Here is a 19,541-nt window from a genome sequence, read left to right as displayed (position 1 = left end):
CCTTTATATGTCACATATAACAAATCTGCAACCATCCCGTCATAAGTAATAGTCCCTTAAGCATGAAATTAAGTTGCTATCAGCATAAAAATCACCTTTTTGCAATTCTTTAGTTTGAAGATCCACACATCCCTCTTCACTTCTTGCACTTTCAGGCTGTTGTGACTAAATACAAAATCAAAAGAAACAAATATTGCAGATATTCAGAACAAGTATGTCTCACTCTGCTCCTTCGTATCATGATGAACATCGTCTTATCACAAACTATAGAAGTCTTCAAAAGCTTTCTTATTAAGATAGTACATATATTAAGAAGGAATAGTCAGAGCTAAGTTCAATAGTACAGAACTTAGATTTGACCTTGGAGTTAATATTAGTACCAGAGGTTAGCTTAAAAAAGCAGATTCCAGGCATTCAAGGTGCAACACCTACTCTGAGTTCCAAACACAAGCAATAGTGTAGAAATGTTCACCTATACAGGGAAAAAAGGGGTCTGCAATGTATAATGAAGTACAATGACCTCCCTTCAACTTGTGTTTTGGGTGGATTTTTTAGGTTTGCTTGCGATTTAAAAATAAAAAAAAGAAGTTGCAGATCAGCTCAAAGTTACTATTGCATAAATAATGCTACATGGAGCTAAGTGTACCTAAGTCTGATCCAAACATTGTAAACGCAGATACAGTTCCACATTATGGCTATACTGACTCTACAACTCTGTTATGCTGGTAAACAGTACAGCTGTTTTCAAGTGGAATTCAACTCTTATCAATAAATCCCACCAGACTGAAGCTGATTTAAGCTTTCCTGAAGTCCACCCTTTCACAGATGCTTGGGAGATTCTGAACCACTTTATCCCTCGATAACTTATTCTCAGAGCTTGGCAAAATATGTGGATGCACTCCTGCATCTGAAAAAGGAATTAACCCATGTGGAATCCTGCCTACTATGGATCACAGCCCAAACACACAGACAGATTCAGCTTTGGTCTTACACAAGCTATAGGTGACCATGAGCCCAAACACCCTGCATTTTCCAGGGTGCCTCACTGTTCTGTGACAGGGCTGCAGTTATCAGAACAGAACAGCAGCAAGTGTTGCTCGAACACACCGCAGATGTGAGAGTCTCAAGAGTGGCCAGGAAGTGATGCAATGCAATGAACAGCAGTGTAGGTTTGTTTACTGGTTCAAAGAACTAAACCAACATCTGCCAGCTCTAAGAGCTGGGGTGTGGATGGCTATTTTACAAGCACTATCACAAGCAACATGTACACAGTATAACCAATTTTTAAAAAACCAAACTTGGATGTCACGGTCACAGAAGAAGTTTGGCTGAAGGAGGGAATTATTCCTAACACAGAATAACATGGATAGACCACAATTTAAATGCCAGCTGCTTAGAAAACTACAGCTGAATAATCTCAAAAATATTTCAAAGTTCTCCAGTTTAAATGCTACTTTTGCTGCACAAAAATCAAAAGGTACAGTAAGAAACCCTAGCAAGATGTATGAATAAGCAAGAAACAGCACAGTAAAAATTTTCAAATAACATAAATACCTTGCCAGTTTTCAAGGTACTTTCTAGTTCTTCTGCCAACTTTGGTAAGGCTGCATCATTGCCTAATGGAATACAAATATGTTAAAATTATCAGATTACATTATGCATTTATCTCATGCTATAGCAGAATGCTGTTTCTCAGTACTACCTCATGAATACAGCACATGAATTTAAACCCTTCCTGTGGACAACAGAAACAACCGCCAGTCTGTTTACAGCAAACCAGCTCAATAAAACCCCAGCTTGGCATCTGCAGGAACACAAGTACTTCTGTGTTTTCCTTAAATACAAAAGGCTTGGAAAATATGGGGTATCAGGATTTACCACAGCTTACTTAGGAATTCTGACTTTGGCTTTTTTTCTTGCTTGCATATGAATTCTAACTTTGGCTTTTTCTTCCTGCTTTTCTTCCAAAAAGAAACCACCAACGGATTTTTTAGACCATTTGGACCATTTTGAAACAGCAAACTACCTCTGTATTAATGAATGCAGAGCTAAGAGTTAATACTAAGGATATATTTTGTTTTAAGTGACAATTAGGTCTAAATCTGTCAGCTCTAGAACCACAATCACTGAAAATGTCCAATTTCTACAGAAACTGAAAACTCAGTAGCTCCTGTTAGCATCAATAAGATTTCAAAATACCTTAAAACCCCTTCCCATTCCATTCCCCAGGGGAAAAACTGTATGCTTACAACATCTTAAAAACAGGCCATGGCAACAGCATTGTCACACGACTTCTACAGCATTTTTGGAAACCTATTTCAGAAACCTGTTTAGACAGCTTTTCCTAAACAAATAGTTATAACATGATAATTCACCAATGCTGCATGTGAAGTGATTAAATTACGGCTGCTGTTCACGGAATAAGTACCATTACCACTGGTACTTACAAAAGCTACATCAATGGACAACAAGGATTAAGGCAAGCACCGAGATAGGAATACTTTACTGTGTAGCATTTTACACTTCCACAGCTCATGTTTGTCTCTTGTATAAACAATAAATAACATTTTTCAAGTTTACTAGATCAGAATCTTTCCTAGACAAATTCCTAAAATCCCAGAATCTGCAGAGAGTGCTTTCTCAACTCAAATATCAAAAGAACTAGAGAATAAAGCCAATCTTTGAGAAACCCACATTATAAAATGCTTTTTGAAATAATGCCAAGGACAGACATGAGAAGGAAAAGATTTTAAAAATAGTACTTGATTAGCATCATTCCACTTCCTGTGGTATAAACAAATTTTTCTACAGTTTAATTTCTCCAAAATTTATAATGAAGTCATAATCTTGACTTCATTATAGCGTCTACAGAATTCATAATTTTCAAAAAAATTGGTGCTTCAGCTACTTCGGAGGGTCAAAGAGGTGCAAGGTCAAAAATAGTAGGATGTTCATTACACTGTCTTTTAGGAACCAGCAACCATGCAAGTTCATTTCAAACGTTAGCTTAGAAGAATGGATCTGGATATAGTGTGTGATATACTTAATGTCATATACTATTATTTTCTATTTAAAATATACATCTACTGCTTGCTTAAAATACTTATTTAGGATGACAGTCTAATTCCTTTGTAACACAAAGCAGAACAATTCCAAATGTATTCACAGGACAAAATTAAGTGTAAGACAGTGAATCTGAACATGACCACTAAATAATCATCCAGAGAAAATCTGCAGTTATGAGTAAGGATGTCCACTCTTAACCTTCAAAATTACTATGAAGTTACCTTCCTAAAATGATGAACATACATCAAAATGAAATGCATCCTCTTTCCTAAAACACTTTTTTGAATTTTGTAACACATTAAAAACAAAACCTATGTGTAGCTCCACAATAATTACTCCTTGCAAATCACTTTATATATTAGCTCATAACTTGATGTCAATGTATTTTAGTAATTTTTTGCATTCTAATATTTGTTTTCCAACACAACTCAGGTGGTCCTATTCACCCAAAATCACATGCTTATTTGTCACCAACTCTTAAATGTATTAATAGCCATATTGCAACTAACGAAGTGAGGTATATTTGAACAGTACAAGTTATTTCTAACTATAATGATGGTAAAATGCATCTATTTATGACAATTCACAAACTAAAAAATTAAAAAAAAAAAAAAAAGAAATCCTCACCTGAATTAAAGGTTGCATTGCTTTTCTGAAAAGTAACTTCAATGCCAGTATCATCTGTTTTGACCAAGCTGGTTTTGTCATCACTGTCATATAGCTCTTCTACATGCAACAAAGGGAGGTCCCCTTTTTTCCCTAATTCTGCTTCTATTGTTACTTCACTGTGGTTGGTGTTTACAGTCACTTCATTTGCAGAAACTAAGGAAAGAGCCTGTGTCTTAGGCAGGGGAGTCCTTATTTCAGAAAAGTCACTTTCTAAAACCACGTTTGAGTTTAATTTATAGCTTACATTCTTAACAGCTTCACTCTCTATCACTGCTTCTGAAATCGTACAAGAGAGCTCCGATGTAACATCCTCATGCAAAACATCTTCAGCTTGTTCATCGTCCTCACCTGCCTCTGGGGAAGGACTCTCAGCAGTCTCTGTACTAATCTCCACGCAGAGGGCCTCATCCACACTCATGAGGTTCACTGCATTTTCACCCGTTTCTGTGATTTCACTGTCTACTGTGGCCTGAGATGCTGCCGATTCTGTCCTCGCCCCACTCTCACGTGTCTCGTTCTCTCTCCCAATAGCAAGCAAAGAATTCTCACTTTTTTCGGGGCCTGTAGTTGATAGGATGCATTCAATCTGGTTAGCAGTATTAAAAATTTCTTCACTTTTGTCTTTTACTTCTGTACTCTCAGCAGCAAGTTGACTTTCTTCTATGACTGTAAAGGTAAAGAGACTATCACATTCTTCCATTGCGCTCAGAGTGATCACTGCCCCCTCATCCTTATCTCCTATATTTGAAGCAGTGTGTTGATCTTCACTGTTAGTTGCAACCCTTAGCACAGGAGCTCCACATTCTCCCACAAAAATCACAGAACCTTTGCTTTTCCCATCTGCATTGAAAGCAGCTAGTCCAAATTGCTCATCTACAGTTGCAGTGGTCTCCACACCTTTACATTCCTCTGATGCATTTGGAGAGAGAACAGCATCTTCATCTCCTGCTACAATGAGCTGACTTTCAGCTTGTGGTGCTGCACTGATCAGGACTATCTCACATTCTTCTGTCATGCTTGTAGTGATCATAGCAGCTTCATATCTTCCTTCTGTTTCAGAAGCACCGAGTTTGTTTTCATCTTGCATAGCTACACTAGACACAGGAGCTTCAAAACATTCTGCTGTACTTGTAGAGATCATTAATGTTTCATTTTTTGACTCCATGTCTGAGGTATGTTGAATCGCCTCTTCTGTGACTTCACCTGACATTAGGATTACTTGTTCTTCCACAACACTTGTGGAAATCATAGCACACTCATCCTTTTCTTCCTTACCACTAGCAGTTGGGTGACTCCCATCACCACTGTTATCATCTCCTCCTGTACTGGATTCACTAGGCATGGGAACCTCATATACTTCCATATCTATGGAAACCATAGCATTCTCATTTATTTCTTCTGTTTTCACAGAGGGGAGCTGACCATCATATTCAATAGCTGCACTTGACATAGGAGCCTCAAATTCCTCCACTATACTGGTGGAAATCATAGTGCACTCATCTTTCTCCTGCTTACTGCTAGAAGTATTCACACACTCTTTAAACTCTGTAGCTGTGCTGGGCATAGGCACTGTGTCTTCAGTGTCTATTAAGATCATAGAGTTTTCCCCACTTTCATTTACTCCTGCAACAGCAAGTGGACCTTCTTCTGCATCCATGGCTGAATGTAAGGGAGCATCTTCCACTGTGCTGGTAGAGATGACATCACCTTTCACTTTTACTTCTCTGTCAGAAGGAGTACGAGAAGTTTCATCTTCCTTTGGAACTGCACTACTTATAGAGGCATCAAGTTCTCTGCTGTCAAAGGAAGTCATGGCATTATCATGTTTGTCCTCAGCACCAAACTGAGTCTTATCTTGCACTGCCATAGCACTAGTCATGGGACCCTCACACTCCTCAGCATCTGAGGGAAGCAAGGTACCTTCATGCTTTCCTTTCTGTGCAGCTAAGGCACCCTCATCTGCAGCACTTGCACTGGTTACGCTGCTTTCAACAATGCCTTTGTAATTTTTGCAGTCTGTGCCACAATTAGCTTCTTCCTCTACACTTGTCATGCTGTCGACAGTAAGCTTATTTATATCTGTGCCAGCCACTCCTGACTCAGCTTCCATTTGTTCAGCAACTATGCAGATAATGGAACTTTCACCTTCTTCTGCACCTATACAAATTAGTGCATTTTCACTTTCCATTCCTGTACAAGTAGAAGCATGCTCATTTTCTTCATTTCCTCTTCCTGTACTGGTCACAATGTCTTCACCTTCTTCATCCTCTTCTTTTGAGCCTGTACTAGTCACAAAACCTTCATCATCACACAGACCAACGCTGACTGTAGTGATACTGGCTTCTTCCTTTGCCCTTGTACTGTCCATTAGACTTTCACATTTTTCAGCTTCTAAACAAACTACAAATCCCTCATTGCTGTCTTCTAGCCCCGTGCAGACGGCTGAAATTTCAGCATCATCTTCTGGGGTTATGCCTGTGCTGGTCACTGTGCTTTCACCATTTATAGTATCTTCAGATTTGTCACCACTAGTTCCAGCCGTGGCACTGTTGTTTGTGACCACTGCAATACATTCACCAGTGACAGCGCTTTCTCCTTGGGTATCTGTACCAGTCACAGAGCAGATGATGAAGTTATGACCTCTTTCTTCTGCACCTGTGCAAGTCACAGTACCTTCGTGTTCTTTTACTTGGCCAGCTATCACACTGCCCCTAAATTCACCTGAATTATCACCACTGGTGGACCCTTCACCTGTTTCTGTTCCCGCACTAGTTACAGCTCCATCGCTCTCCATTTCACCTAAGCACGACACAGAACTTTCAAATTTGCCTGTATCTACACAAGTTGAGGTATTTCGCTTTTCTTCAGAGCCTGCACTAGTCACAGCGTCATCTTTTTCTTCTGTCCCAGCACTATTCACACTGTCTTCAATTTCTACTCTGCTTGGGTTCACTGAATCCTTACCACCCTCTTCTGCATCAACCATGGTACAGTCACCATTTTCTTCTCCTTCTGTACTTGTTAGGAAACTTTCACTTTCTGCTAATCCTTCAGTGACAACACTGCCACCACCTTCTTCAGCTGCTGCAACAGTACAGTCACCAATATCCGCTCCTGTGATGAAACTGCAACCCTCACTACTTTTTACCCATACGCCTGTTGTGAAACCTTCATCAGCTTCTATGCTTGTGCAGATTACTGTCACCTCACTTTCTTCTTCTGAGCAAGTGGTTGTAGCATCACTGTCCTTTTCAGAATGTGGTGCACCCTCAGCTCTTTCTCCTCCTGTACTAGTTGCCATTGCAGTGCTCTCAGTGATCTTTTCTGTGCTAGTTCCTATCACAGTGGCTGGAGTTTTTTGTAGGCTGCTGTACAATGAACTAGGTTTACTACTTCCTGCACTGGTACCTACAGCATTACTTTCATTTTTGTCTTCCATGCCAACCACATTGGTCCCTTCTTGCCCACTGGCAATAACAGAGCCTTTGAAAGTTTCCTCAGGAACTCCTTCAGGCACTAAAACAGAGGAAGACTGGATCATATAATCAGTGCCATGCACCTTGTTTTTTTCCACACTATCCACTGTGCTTCTTTCTCCCTTTGTGGAGGGATCTGTATTCAAGCACTCTCCCTCTTTTATTCTTAGGGTAAGTTCTTTTGTTGTTACATCTCCACGATCTTCAGTTATGTTAGACAACAAGTTTTCCTCTTTTCTTTTTAACTCCCTATCTTGAGAGCTTTCCGACTTTGCTGCTTCATTGTAATCTTGACTACATAACCCAGCTGTACCGTCTTCCACTGCCTGTTCACCAGACCGGGACACCTCATTATCTTTTTCTATACTGTTTGCCATGATGGTGGTGTCACCATCATCTTTCATGACAGAACTTGGCCCTGCACTATCTTGCTCCATGTATACAACCTGTGCTGTATCATTCTTCAAAAGGAAAGCATCTTCCAATAAGGAAGCCCCATCTGAATTATGGCATTCTTTAGACAAACTACCTAAAGAATCTGTAAAATCCGAGATATCCACATCCATGGACTTTGCATCAGCAGCATCTTCCCTTGAAGAATTAATTGCTAAAGGAACATCATCTGAATTAGAATTTATCACAGTTTTTAAATTCTTTGGTCTTCTGCTATCTTTTGAAGCCTGATCTTTACTGGCCACATTCTTTAAGGTTCTACCACTTGTTTCATCCACAATGCTCATTTTAGAAGCCCCTTGTTTACTGGGTCCTTGAGCCATAGAAGCTTTTTTGGACAAAGTGTCTAAGGCACCAACTTGTTTATTAGAAGTATCTTCTTGTTCAACAGTTTTTTCAGCTGCAGGCAGAAACTGCGATTCACAGGCTTCAGGATCTGCCAAGCTGTGTTTTAACTCCTTATTTGAAACAGAACGAGATATTTTTTGTTTTACTGCACACTTGGCATCTCTGGCTTGGAAAGAGTTTTGAATGTTTTTTCCTTCAATGTTAGATGCTTCCTGTGCTTTTGTTTTTTTCAAATCAAGTTCCATCAGCTCTTCCGCATGACCAGAATGCAAGCCATCATGATTCATAGCTGCCTTTTGAGGGGCTGGAGCCTGGCTGCTTTCAGTTGTGCTAGCTGATTGCTTTTCCTCCTTAAGTAAATCTTGGTTTGATAAACTGCCTTTTCTGTTTTCACAGGATACTTTCTTGCTTTGTTTCTTATCCACTGCCACTGTGACATTTGACAATCTTTCATGCCCACTGTCCATTTCTTTAGTACCTTTATCTTCCAATTTGATGCTCTCGTCCTTCTTCTTTACTTCTTTGTTGCTGTGCTTTAAGTTTCTGCTTTTATGACCTTCAGCAGAGAACCTTCTTTCTAGTTTGGAATTACTTAAATCTTTATCACCTCTGTACTTCTCTTTTACAGAGCCTTTTTCTCCAGAATGTAACTTAACTCTGTGACTAAAGTCTTTTTGTGATCCCTGAGTTGACTGTGGGCCACTTCCAAGCTCAAACTCAGCACCACTATCCTCCAAACCTTTATCTTCATTTCTGGATTTGTGTTGTTTATCTGAATCATTGTCTTCCAGGCTCTTATCTTTGTCTAGTTTCTGTCCAGTGTCTTGTTTTGTTAATTCCTGTAATTCTGCTTCAGATGCTTTGAACTGTTTATTATGACTCTTTGACTTGGACTTTAACAAAATCTTGTCTTCTGCAAGGCTCTTAGATCTTCGTCTATCTTTATGAACACCATCTTCATGTTTTACATTACTATCAGAGTTAGTTGATTCTATTTCATGTTTATCTTCTGAGTAGCTTTCGCTTCTTCTATGTGATGCTGAAGCAGGTTGCTTTGAGGCACTTAGGGAATCCTTCTGTGGCTTAGAATCACTCAAGGACCTTTTGGTCTTGCATTCTGCCCTTGAGAGATGTCTGTCTTTTTTGTTTTCTTTCCTCAGTAATTCTTCAGCTTTTAAGGTTGATTCAGAAGGGTTTTTTCCATCCTTTCCTGTTACTGATACTTTCCGTTCACTTCGGTGTTTACTTTTTCTTTCACATTTGTCATCTGAGGAAACCTTTATTTGTTGATTATGTTTCTGGCCACCATCCTCTCCTTTCAAACTTCTCTCAAATGAATGAAGTTCAACATCTTCACCTGACTTGTGAATACCATCTCCTTTATATTTGTGCTTTAAAGAAAGTTTATCTTCTAAAGCAGTTCTTTCCTTCTCATTTTTATCTCTGTAAGACTTGGCTTCTTTTTTGGCAGAATTTCTCATATGTTGAATTTCTGTGTCAGTATCTTTTTTGGGGTGTTTTTCATTCTTAAATATGGATTTCTGCTTCTGTGGTTCTTCACTATTGACTTCTGCTTTATCCAGTTGTTTTTTTGGATCCCTTGTTTCATTGTCCTGCTGAGTTCCTTCAGCCTGAAGAGAAGTGGAGGTTCTTCTTTTATGTTCTTTTTCTGCCTTAGAATCACTTTTGCTTTCCTCAGTTGAATGCCCCCATTCTGAAAGTCTTCTAAGTTGTTTAGAGAATTCGTTTTTCCCATGATTGTGCTTCAATTCTTTGGAAGAATTTTTTTCACAAGTCTACAAAAGAGATTTTTTTATATATGTAAGTACATATTACACAGTTCCTTCACTTATGTGACTGAACAGAACTGGCAAGCACAAACTCTCAAAAAAAACAATACGCTAGGGAATACACTTAACGTTGTAATAAAAATTCACCTACAATAGAGTCAGTCAGAAAACAAAAATTGCCAGTTTCATTTCAACTATCTACTATTGTGGAAAAATCCAAAGCAAAAGAAGTTATCCTTAAGCAGCCTGTCTGAACTTTATTATCTTTTCTTCATAAGGTAATTTTTCTAAAATGACTTAAATTGATTTTTGAATAGACAATCACAATTTCAAGCACTCTGTAAGTTCCTTCAAATAACCATTATGCTGTCTGGTAGAACAAAACCGTAACTAAAAATTCAAAACAAAACACCACAACAAGACCTAAAAAAAATAAATCTAGACTTCTACTTGAACTTCCACCTTTTTTAATTTAAACAGTGTTATTCATAGAATTCTTGCCATAAAAATTTTATTTCCTTTTGTGTTTGGAGCACAGTCAGTTTAACTTTCCAGTGAGAAGTTTAAACAGATCAAGCTGAAGTCTTTGCATATAAAAAACACTGCTCTTTCTTTAAAACCCAGCATACTTCACAGATTAGGGCTCAAACTGCATCTCAGGTTCTACTAGACATGCATCAACACTGAATATACAGACCATATTTCAGTGGCTATTGGAATTCAAAAAACATTACTACAGTGATGTCAGATCACTAATACAACTGAAGGAACAGGTAGGGAAAAAATTACTAGTGAGAACAAATGCAATTGTATGCAGTTTGGTGCAGACATATGAAAGAGTACTATTAGAATTAAAAGGAAGATCGTAAGGTTTATTTTTAAGAGACACCTACCTCATTTGTCTTTTGCATTTCCTTAGAATCTTCTTCAGATGGCTCATTTTTCTTTCTGCAGCTATCTTCAGCATGCCTGAAATAGGTATTTGGACAACTTAATAAAGAACAATCAGTACCAGTCTAACATTACTTTGTAAAATTTCTGCTTTCACAAGAGCTGAGCACAAGAGAGAAATGCTCACTAAAAATACAGAAATAGAACATGATCACCAAACTTCTAACCAATTTGCCCAGGCTTTTTTTGCTTGTAAAATTATATATCAACTTCAAAAATACCCAGAATACAAGCGCTTTAAAGCAGTATTAGTATGACATTTGTACTGCTGTTGTCCCGTAAAATGTGTCAGAGTTCTCCTTGCCCCATATTTACCTGAATGAGGACAGTTATGTACAAAGGTACGTATCTACATAAACATCAATCTAAAGATGAAGCCAACTTGACTCGCCTACTAGATGCACAAACATGTAAAAGGTCTCCATTCTCATGCCTTTAATACCATTCTGTGAAAAGCCACATAAAGACTCCTACTGCAGTCTGAGATGCCATGTATTTAAGCAGCTATAATTTTTCTGCCTGAATTCCACGTTTATTAGTAACAAAATTATGCAAATATTTTAAGAGAAAACTGTTAAAATGGATAAGGCTAAGTACAAAGTTGAAAAGAACCTTTCCAATCTGCAAAAACGAATATTCAAAACCTTAACTCCTATTGAGTAAATAATAAGTACCTTGAATCCCTTTTTCTTTTTCTGCTCAGGGCCACTTTTTTTTCCAAAAATTTCTGTTCTTTAAGCACATCCTTAATGCTGGTACCAGTAGTTTTTGACTCTACACTTTTTGATGAAGGTTCTTCTAAGTGCAAGCCACTTTTTCCTAAAATAATACACAAATGGTGAAATACATACACATAATTTATTAGTGTTTCAGCTATAAATATGACAAAACAGTACAGAGAGTACTAAAATGTAGCAGAGAATAGCAGTTATACAGGTGTTAATTGAGCCTAAGCAGTGTAACGGATATATGAAAAAGTGAAGAAGAAATTCCGTATTCATATTTTGCATTATAATTTTTTCTGTTACATCACTGTTGAGATGTTGGGTTACTAAGGGAAGGAAATGACTACAGACTTGTATGACCATTATTCAAAGCTGAATGTTTTATTCTATGGAGAATAAGTGAGAGCAGGGTGGTGTGGGCTACTCACAGTTCTTCTTCTCATACCTTTAGCATTCTGATTTCCAGTTTTTAGGGATTTTGTCTTTTCTGCAGCCTTCTGTTTACGTTTTTCTTCGAGTCTCTCTCTGTTAATTCGTCTTCTAAGGAGTCTTTCTTCTTTTTCTTTGGCCTAGAGATACAAAACCATGGAGAACAATTTAACATTAGGTCAAAGAACGTTCTTTGACTATAAATATAAGTCTAAACCCCATAGAAAACAAAACACTGCAGCTTAAGGCCAGCAAAAACATAAATACGCCTTAGAAATCATACAAAAGTTAATGGAACACTCTAATATTTTTGTGAGGCGAAATTAGTTGAGTTCCAGAATTTCACTGCCAATCAAGACTGCAGACTGAAGCTATGAGACTTTCTCAAAGAATGTATGTTTTATTTGTATGTATATACAATATATACACAACATATTTTATACACATGTATTATACATGTAACATAAATATATGTACCCGGCCAAAGGAGAAAATCTAAAAGAACTGCTGCTCCCTCTTCTCTGTGCTGGCCCTTCTGCCACAGAACAGAGTGCATGTGCTTAAATCTCTGTTTCCATTCCCAATGGCTGCAGACTTGCTACAAACTACTGATTTCATGGTCAGCAAGGACTATGTAAAGAGCTGGTGTAATGAAGTAGCCTCCAGTACTCAACACAAGCCCGATCTACTAAAAACCCCACTGAAGGCAGGCTGCAGGTACATATGGGTTACTTTTTTCATCCATATTTTATTTTGGGGGGAGGGGAAAGAGAGAGAACACACTGTCATTGCTTTCACTGCCAGAAGCCTTCAAACTATAATCAGCAGAGCAGAGTGCTGTGCTGGAGAGCAGACTGTGCCATACTGATGGAAACCTGAAGAAAGGGCAGCTATAATACAAGAGGAAAAAAATCCCTGAAAGGAGAAGAAACAGAAGACTCCCCCTCACACAAACCACCACCAAACCAGAAGTGGAATTTCTGCCCTAAAAAGTTTTAGGACCAGAATGTGAGCAGCAGAAAACCGCAGACTTACAATGGACTGACGGCGCTGTTCTACAGTTCGTTCATCATCAGAATCACTGAAGTATTTGGAGTACAGGAAAGGCTTGCGAACATAAGCATGGCGAACGGGCTTGGCTTTCCCGTCACTCAGCTCGTTAGCATGGGGCTTTGTCTTACTTTGACTGTTTTTCTCCTCTTCATCTAAAGAAACGTTAGTGAGCGTAGAGATATATTGATAAATTAGGGCAGTGCTTCCAACATAACTTTTGAGGAGGCAAAGCTACTCAGAATGTATTAACAATTATTTACTCTAAAACCATAAACAGTTAAAAAAATTAAACCCTTTTAGCATCCAAATATCACTAGATTATGAAAAAAATCAAAGGTACACTCATGTGTTTGTGTGCATCATTCAGCCAAAAAATTGCATGACACAAACCTGGTAATAAACCAGGACACAACAACTGGGTTTACCCTCTTGCCTGTAATCCCACTGCCCGTTTACATACAGTACTTAGTAGCTAGCTATGCATGAGAAGTCAATACAATTTCTGCTATGTATTAAATTATAATTCTCCCCACACCAAAAATATCGGTACAGTATTTGAGTACGTAAAAAGTAGTTGGCCTACTGAAATACATACACGAAACACACTGTTGGTTACACAGATATAAGTATTAATCAAGTAAATATAAATAAATCTATTTCAGTTCTATCAAGATTACTAGAAATAGTGCAATACTGTACTAATTATTTGTATTCCTGAAACATACTTGAGGTTTGTTTTCGTTTCATAAATAGTCATAACTGAACATAATCTGTCAAGTTTCAAAGTAAGACCAAAGCCAGAGAACAAGTAATTCAGTGCTTCTAAATTATATTTTGAGAGCAGAAAAGGTAACCTGTGAGCATACTAGAGAGAACTCATTCAGGTACTAAGGCATTCTGCATTATAAAGTGGAAAGTGTTATTAACCGCAGAAATCAGTTGGAAGTCTGTCCTAGATAGGGAGAACACAAAAAGGCAACACACTCAGTGAAGCAACTTGGTATTTCTGAACTTTTAAAGCTAGATCCATTGCTGCTCTTTCTACTGTGGCCAACTTCCGGAATACTAAAGCTCTAAACCCAACCTGATGTACAGAGTCAGCTACAGCCACTACCTCGGGGTCACAAAGCACTCCAGTGTTATACCAAGTTCATGGCAGAATGGAGAGAAAGAAACCCCACAGAACAGTGACATTCACCATTACGTGTGATTCTCATCTATGTAATACTGTAGCATAAAAAATATTTAGAATGTTTAGAATATACCAAACGATATTATATGAATAAAAATATTCAAAAAGTAAATCCACTACTCATCTTTTCCAACTGCACAAACACTATCCAGTTCGCATTCAAATTCTCTCTTACAGGTAAGTATAACATTGCAAACCCTCAAATTTATGATATGGTACACTCAACAAAAGTATTACAAACTCCTTATTGCTAGTTAACAATGTAATTATTTTACCACCTGATGTGATCTCCCCCTCTTCAGTACTGTCAGAAATTACAGGCTCCTCTTCGCTCTCCTCTTCAAAGGAAGAAAGGTCACTGGTATGGACAGAGCTGACCGTGATGTCACTGAGTACATCCATATCTGAATCTATTAACGCATTTTCTTGCAAAGGAAAAAGTAAAAACAAAGAGCTCTAAGGCAACACACTGAGTTTGTGAAACTTTTCTTACCAAAACATCAATTTTGTCACTAAGAACAAAACTACGTTAAGAGTTAGAAATAAGAAAACAAAATTTTAACACCTTAATAAAATAACCAGGCTAACTCTGGTTTACTCAAAACAAAAATCACTCTGAGGAAGAACTACGAACTTTAAATGAGGACTGAAATTATTGAGAGAACTTGCCAGATTAAGATGACCAATCACACACCTGAGGAATCAAAGGTCATCTGATTCCTAATTCAGGTACCTCAGCTAAGAGTCCAATTGTCACTAGCAGACAAGTTTGCCACAACTACCAGAAAACTTACATTCCAAACATACTGATTCCAAATATTCTAATTCAGCTCCTGAATAAACTTAAAAACCTTACCCCCTATCCACATTTTGAGGAAGAGCATTGCCCATACCATACCTTCTTTAGTGCTTTCAGCTGTTTTATGTTTATTGCTATTTTTTTCTGGAACTAACTGTTTCACTGGTTCCGACTCTTTTGCTTGCTTTTCTTCTTTTGACTTTGGAGTATCATCACTTTTCTTTGAATGATCAGACTTCTTGTCAAGCTTTTCCTTCTTTTCTTTTCTTCTTTCACTTTTTTCACTGCTGTCTGGTTTCTTGTCAGATTTATCCAATAATTTACTCTTTACCTCTTCACTTTCCTGTTGAATATCCTTACTTGTAAAAGTCAAAATATTAGTATCCTTTGCTGTTATTTTTATTTCTTCACTTTGGCAGGGAAGCTCATTTAAATCTTCACACTTTGCAAGTGTTTCAGCCCCTTCTCCAGAAAGGTCACAAATTGCTTTCTCTCTGTCTGGCAAGTCCTCCGCATTTCTCTCTTTATCAGTGCTACCATCCACACTCTGCTGAGATGAGAGTTTTTTTGCAAATTTGTCATTGTTCTTGGGATTTGAGGTCTCTGTTGAAGCCCTGGCAGCACTTGCTTCTTGGTTAAGAGAAGTTATTGTTTCCAAAATGGACATTGCATCACTAGCTACATTAGCACTTGGAGCTGTAGCAGAGACACCTTGAATAGTAAAAAAGAACAGAGTTTTACTTCACCCTAGTTTCTGTAATTCTGTTGAGATAGAACATTAAACAAGTGAAAAGAAACAGAATAAGCACTCTCTATAAAATATTTATAATTAACTAAAATATTTGACAAATTTTGTCTTGAGAGATTTTGGTTAAAAAAAACAACCAAACAAAAAACTCCCAAGAAGTTGCATTCTTGTGGCAAACACTGCGATTACTAGAGATTCATTTTGCTCTGTGACACACCACTGCTCCTGAGGTGTGCTAAAGAACATGGGGATTGTCAATGGCAAGGACATTCTGAACACAGTCCTTGTTCAACTTTACCAACATCCTAAGTAGGATGATGACTCTGGATAATAAATATACATATACAATAATATTCTACATATATGCACACAATGCAGGAGGAAATCAGTAGCTCACACCTCTAGTATCTCCATAAATGTCACGGAAGATCGACTCAGCATACTGACTATATAACAACAGGACTATCAGAACTATGTTATCACTTTTCTGTCATCTCAGAACCAGTTCTGAAGATGAATGACTAAGAGTTAACTGGACTAGCACTAAGAGTTGCAGCTGGCTTAGTAACCCACTTCACAGGAAAAAGGCTGGGATTTAAATAAAGGTTACAAATAGATGGATGGCTGTGGAGTCTCTTAGAATAGGAAAGAATGGACAATTACCTGCAGGAGCGTTTAGAAGTCAATACAGGTAATATTAGGACTTTAGCAATCCAAATTTTATGGCACACAGCAACGGCACACGTAACTGTCTATTAAGTAATTTTTTCCCTGTCTACCAATGAACAAGAAAGTTGCATCATTCTTCTCTTACAGCTATGTCTTATCTGATCCTATAATACTGAGACCAAGTTTTCTCCCCACAGTAAACTGATCCCTCATAATCTCATGACAGAGTGACGTGGTCATAACAGGGTGACATCTCTATTGCTTTCTACCTTTATACATAGACTAAGAGACAAATGCTATGGCACAGTGCCTAGAGCTCACCTTGCTAATATTGATACTAACAGTGTTATGGTGGTAGCAAACCTAGTCAATGATTCTGCTCTCTCAAACCCCATTTTTTTGTTAATAGACTGCTCAGAGAAATGGTAGAATACCTTGTACTGTAACAGAAGCATCTGCTTTCTCCTCACTTGGAGATGTACTGGGGCCTGCCTCCTCTTTGTGATTCAATGTGGCTAAAAATTCATGGACAGCTTTTTCCACCTGAGGTCTGAATGTGTGGTTGATCTTTGGGTCCACAACCTGAGAAATAATTCTGTCAATTCCCGATTCCAACATTCCAGACCTGGAACAAAGTTACATAAATTAGTATGAAAAATTAAGTTTCCAAGAATGTAGTAATGAAATATGATCATTGAGATGTGACATAAACACTCATGAGAACCTCCAATGAAGCACCAATGTTTTCTGAGCATCCCTACAGCTATGAATTTAGCCTGTGCCTTATCCATAAGAAAAAATGTGCTAGAGAAACAAAACAGTCCAAGCACACAGAATTAACACAATAAGCAGCCTGTTGTTACATCATTACTGGTTACACCTACAAGTGTTAGCTAACTGCAAAAACCATTTGTGGAAGAAATTTAGAAGAAACCCTATAGTATCAATTTCCACAGCATAAAGAGATGAATTATAGAAGGCATGAGGTATAAATAACTACTAAACCACTCATCACTACCCTAAGTTACTTTCTGCCCAGTATAAGGTGGCAAGTTCTGCAGCTTTATGGAATACACTTAATCTTCAGTAAAATAAAATAGAAAAGAAAACCCACAGCTATAAAGCTTATCTGAACAGACTCCTGTAGTCTTATGTGAGATGTATGCTACCTCTTGTCCTCATTGCTTCTTTAACAAGGAAAACTGCTCCCCTCCCTACAAACCAAACAGTCCTCAGTACAAGTTATCAACGGTACCACCACAGCATGACAGAGTAAGTTTGTTCCCAAATCCTTGGCTTAATCCAATTTAATGACCAAACTCATAGTGCTCTGAAGAAATTTCCTAATGTTTGTTATGAGTCTAACATTTGAGAAAAGACTGGAGGAATCTCCATGAAATAACGTAATATCAAGCTAAACTGTCTGACATAATTTTAACAAAAAAGCAATTCTTAAAACCTCTTCTCTGCCCAGCTAGATTTAAAACAATTTTTCTGTTTTGTGACTTTAGCTTTGTATTCTGCAGTTTAGTTTGTCACATACTTCTCCTTAAAACATAATTATTGCAATTTTATTAATACCTCTTTAAAACAGAAAGTAAAGGCACCCTTTAGCTAGAGGGTTATATTCCAAGCCAAAATCAAGGTTTCCACCCCCGCATAAACTTGGATCAGATCAAAGAACATCTCCAGTCTAATTCTGACTAATACTGATGGTGAGTTACTACCTCAAGTAATACCGCATTTTAAACACTGAGAGGGGAAAAAAAAAAAAAAAAAAAGCTTTTTCAGATGTTTCTTCGAAGAAAGCAGCCCACTTTACATTAACCCAGAGCCTTTGTCACCTATCACAGTACACAAGCATGTTCAGAGAAACCCCAGAACTGTCACTTACTTGAGAACCTGCTGTCTAATGTTATTTCTCAGCTGGTTTTTGTTGAGATGAGGACTCCAGGTATGAGTTGCCAAATGATTGGAAACAAAGTTGTCAACGCGCTGTCTCAAATTCTGGTAGGCAGGCTAGAAAGCAACAGCAGAGATTGGACTGGAAGGATTGTATAAGTGGTTGGTTATCCTTCCGTTGGCCAGGCTAGTACAGCTGGGAGCCCCGTCGAACCCCCTCGGTGCTCTGCAGGCGCAGCCGCTCCCGCAGCCTTGCGGCGATGGCAGCGCGTTAAACGCTGCCCTGCCAGACCCTGCGCGAACCAGGTGTGTGTGACCGTGCGTGCACGGCCGGCCGGCCCACGCTCCCCGCCGAACACGGGGCTCCGGCTTCGCCCCCGCGGCCGCGAGCGCAGCCGGAGCCCCGCGCGGGCCCAGCGGCCGCTCCGCACCTCCGAGCGCGGAGCGCGCTGCCCCGGGCCGGGCCCGTCCCCGACCTGCCGGAGCCCGGGGCGCCGAGACCCCCCGAGCCGCCGCTCCCACCCGTCCGCCCGCACCTTGGTGTCCACGTCGGCCAAGCAGTCGCGGCGGAACTGGTCGAAGAGCCCCTGGCTCTTGAGGTGGTTAACGATCATGGAGACCAGCTCGGGCTCGGCCGCGCCGCCCCCCGCGCCGGCCCCGGCCCCCGGCAGCGGCGGCGGCTGCTGAGGGGGCGGCGGCGGGGGCGGCGGAGGCTGGGGGTTGGTGGCCATGGGGGCGGCGGGGCGGCGGCTGCTGCCGGCGGTGCCGGCCGGGCCCCGGGACGGGGCTGCTCAGCGAGCAGCGGCGGCGCTGACCCCGGAAGCGGAAGGGGACGGCGGGAGGAAGCGGCGCGCGGCGCGGGGGGAGGCGGAGGCGCCGCCGCTGAGAGCGGCGCCATCGGCGCGGGACGAGCACTGGCGGGGCCGCGCGCAGCCGCCGCGGGCCCTGCACGGGGCGGGGGGGCGGAGCCGCTCAGGGCCCCCGGGCCGGTGCGGCCCCGCTCCGCCGGGCCGAGGGGGGAGAGAAGAGGCCGCGGCGGCGCTCGGCTCCCGCCCGCCGAACCCACGGCCCCCCGCGCGGCGCGGCCGCCGCTGGGCGCTGCGGACACCGCGGGCGTGCCCCTCTCCCTAGCCGCCCCGACCGCCCGGCGCCGCTGCAGCGCGACCGGCGGCGACCGGCGGCCCCGCCCCGCGGCCCGCCCCTTCCTGCGCCGGCCGCCATCGCGGTGCGGGCGGTGCCGCGCGCTTCCTCCCTCGGGCGCGGGGCGGGGC

At 40.4% G+C, this 19,541-nt stretch overlaps 1 protein-coding gene across 3 annotated transcripts in view; it reads right to left on the bottom strand.

Annotated features, from left to right (window-relative positions):
* BOD1L1 (biorientation of chromosomes in cell division 1 like 1) overlaps positions 1-19,001 on the bottom strand; it is a 36,869-nt gene extending 17,868 nt beyond the window's left edge. For 2 of the 3 annotated variants that reach the window (XR_005601701.1, XM_039550521.1), the window contains exons 1-12: positions 18,807-19,001; positions 18,263-18,387; positions 16,803-16,993; positions 15,051-15,662; positions 14,431-14,577; positions 12,943-13,112; positions 11,924-12,047; positions 11,428-11,572; positions 10,696-10,771; positions 3,694-9,808; positions 1,555-1,616; positions 96-165 (exon numbers count right to left, since the gene is read on the bottom strand). Coding sequence is in view for 1 of the 3 variants with exons in the window: in XM_039550521.1 (XP_039406455.1) it covers positions 96-165; positions 1,555-1,616; positions 3,694-9,808; positions 10,696-10,771; positions 11,428-11,572; positions 11,924-12,047; positions 12,943-13,112; positions 14,431-14,577; positions 15,051-15,662; positions 16,803-16,993; positions 18,263-18,387; positions 18,807-19,001 (8,032 nt within the window). In the remaining 2 variants the exon portion in view is untranslated. The remainder of the gene's footprint in view (positions 1-95; positions 166-1,554; positions 1,617-3,693; positions 9,809-10,695; positions 10,772-11,427; positions 11,573-11,923; positions 12,048-12,942; positions 13,113-14,430; positions 14,578-15,050; positions 15,663-16,802; positions 16,994-18,262; positions 18,388-18,806) is intronic. The other variant, XR_005601702.1, reaches the window with a different exon arrangement.
* Positions 19,002-19,541: the final 540 nt, after the last annotated feature.

This window comes from Corvus cornix, chromosome 4, assembly GCF_000738735.6.
Source record: "Corvus cornix cornix isolate S_Up_H32 chromosome 4, ASM73873v5, whole genome shotgun sequence".
Taxonomy (NCBI): domain Eukaryota; kingdom Metazoa; phylum Chordata; class Aves; order Passeriformes; family Corvidae; genus Corvus; species Corvus cornix.
This window is presented reverse-complemented; position numbering and strand designations above follow the sequence as displayed.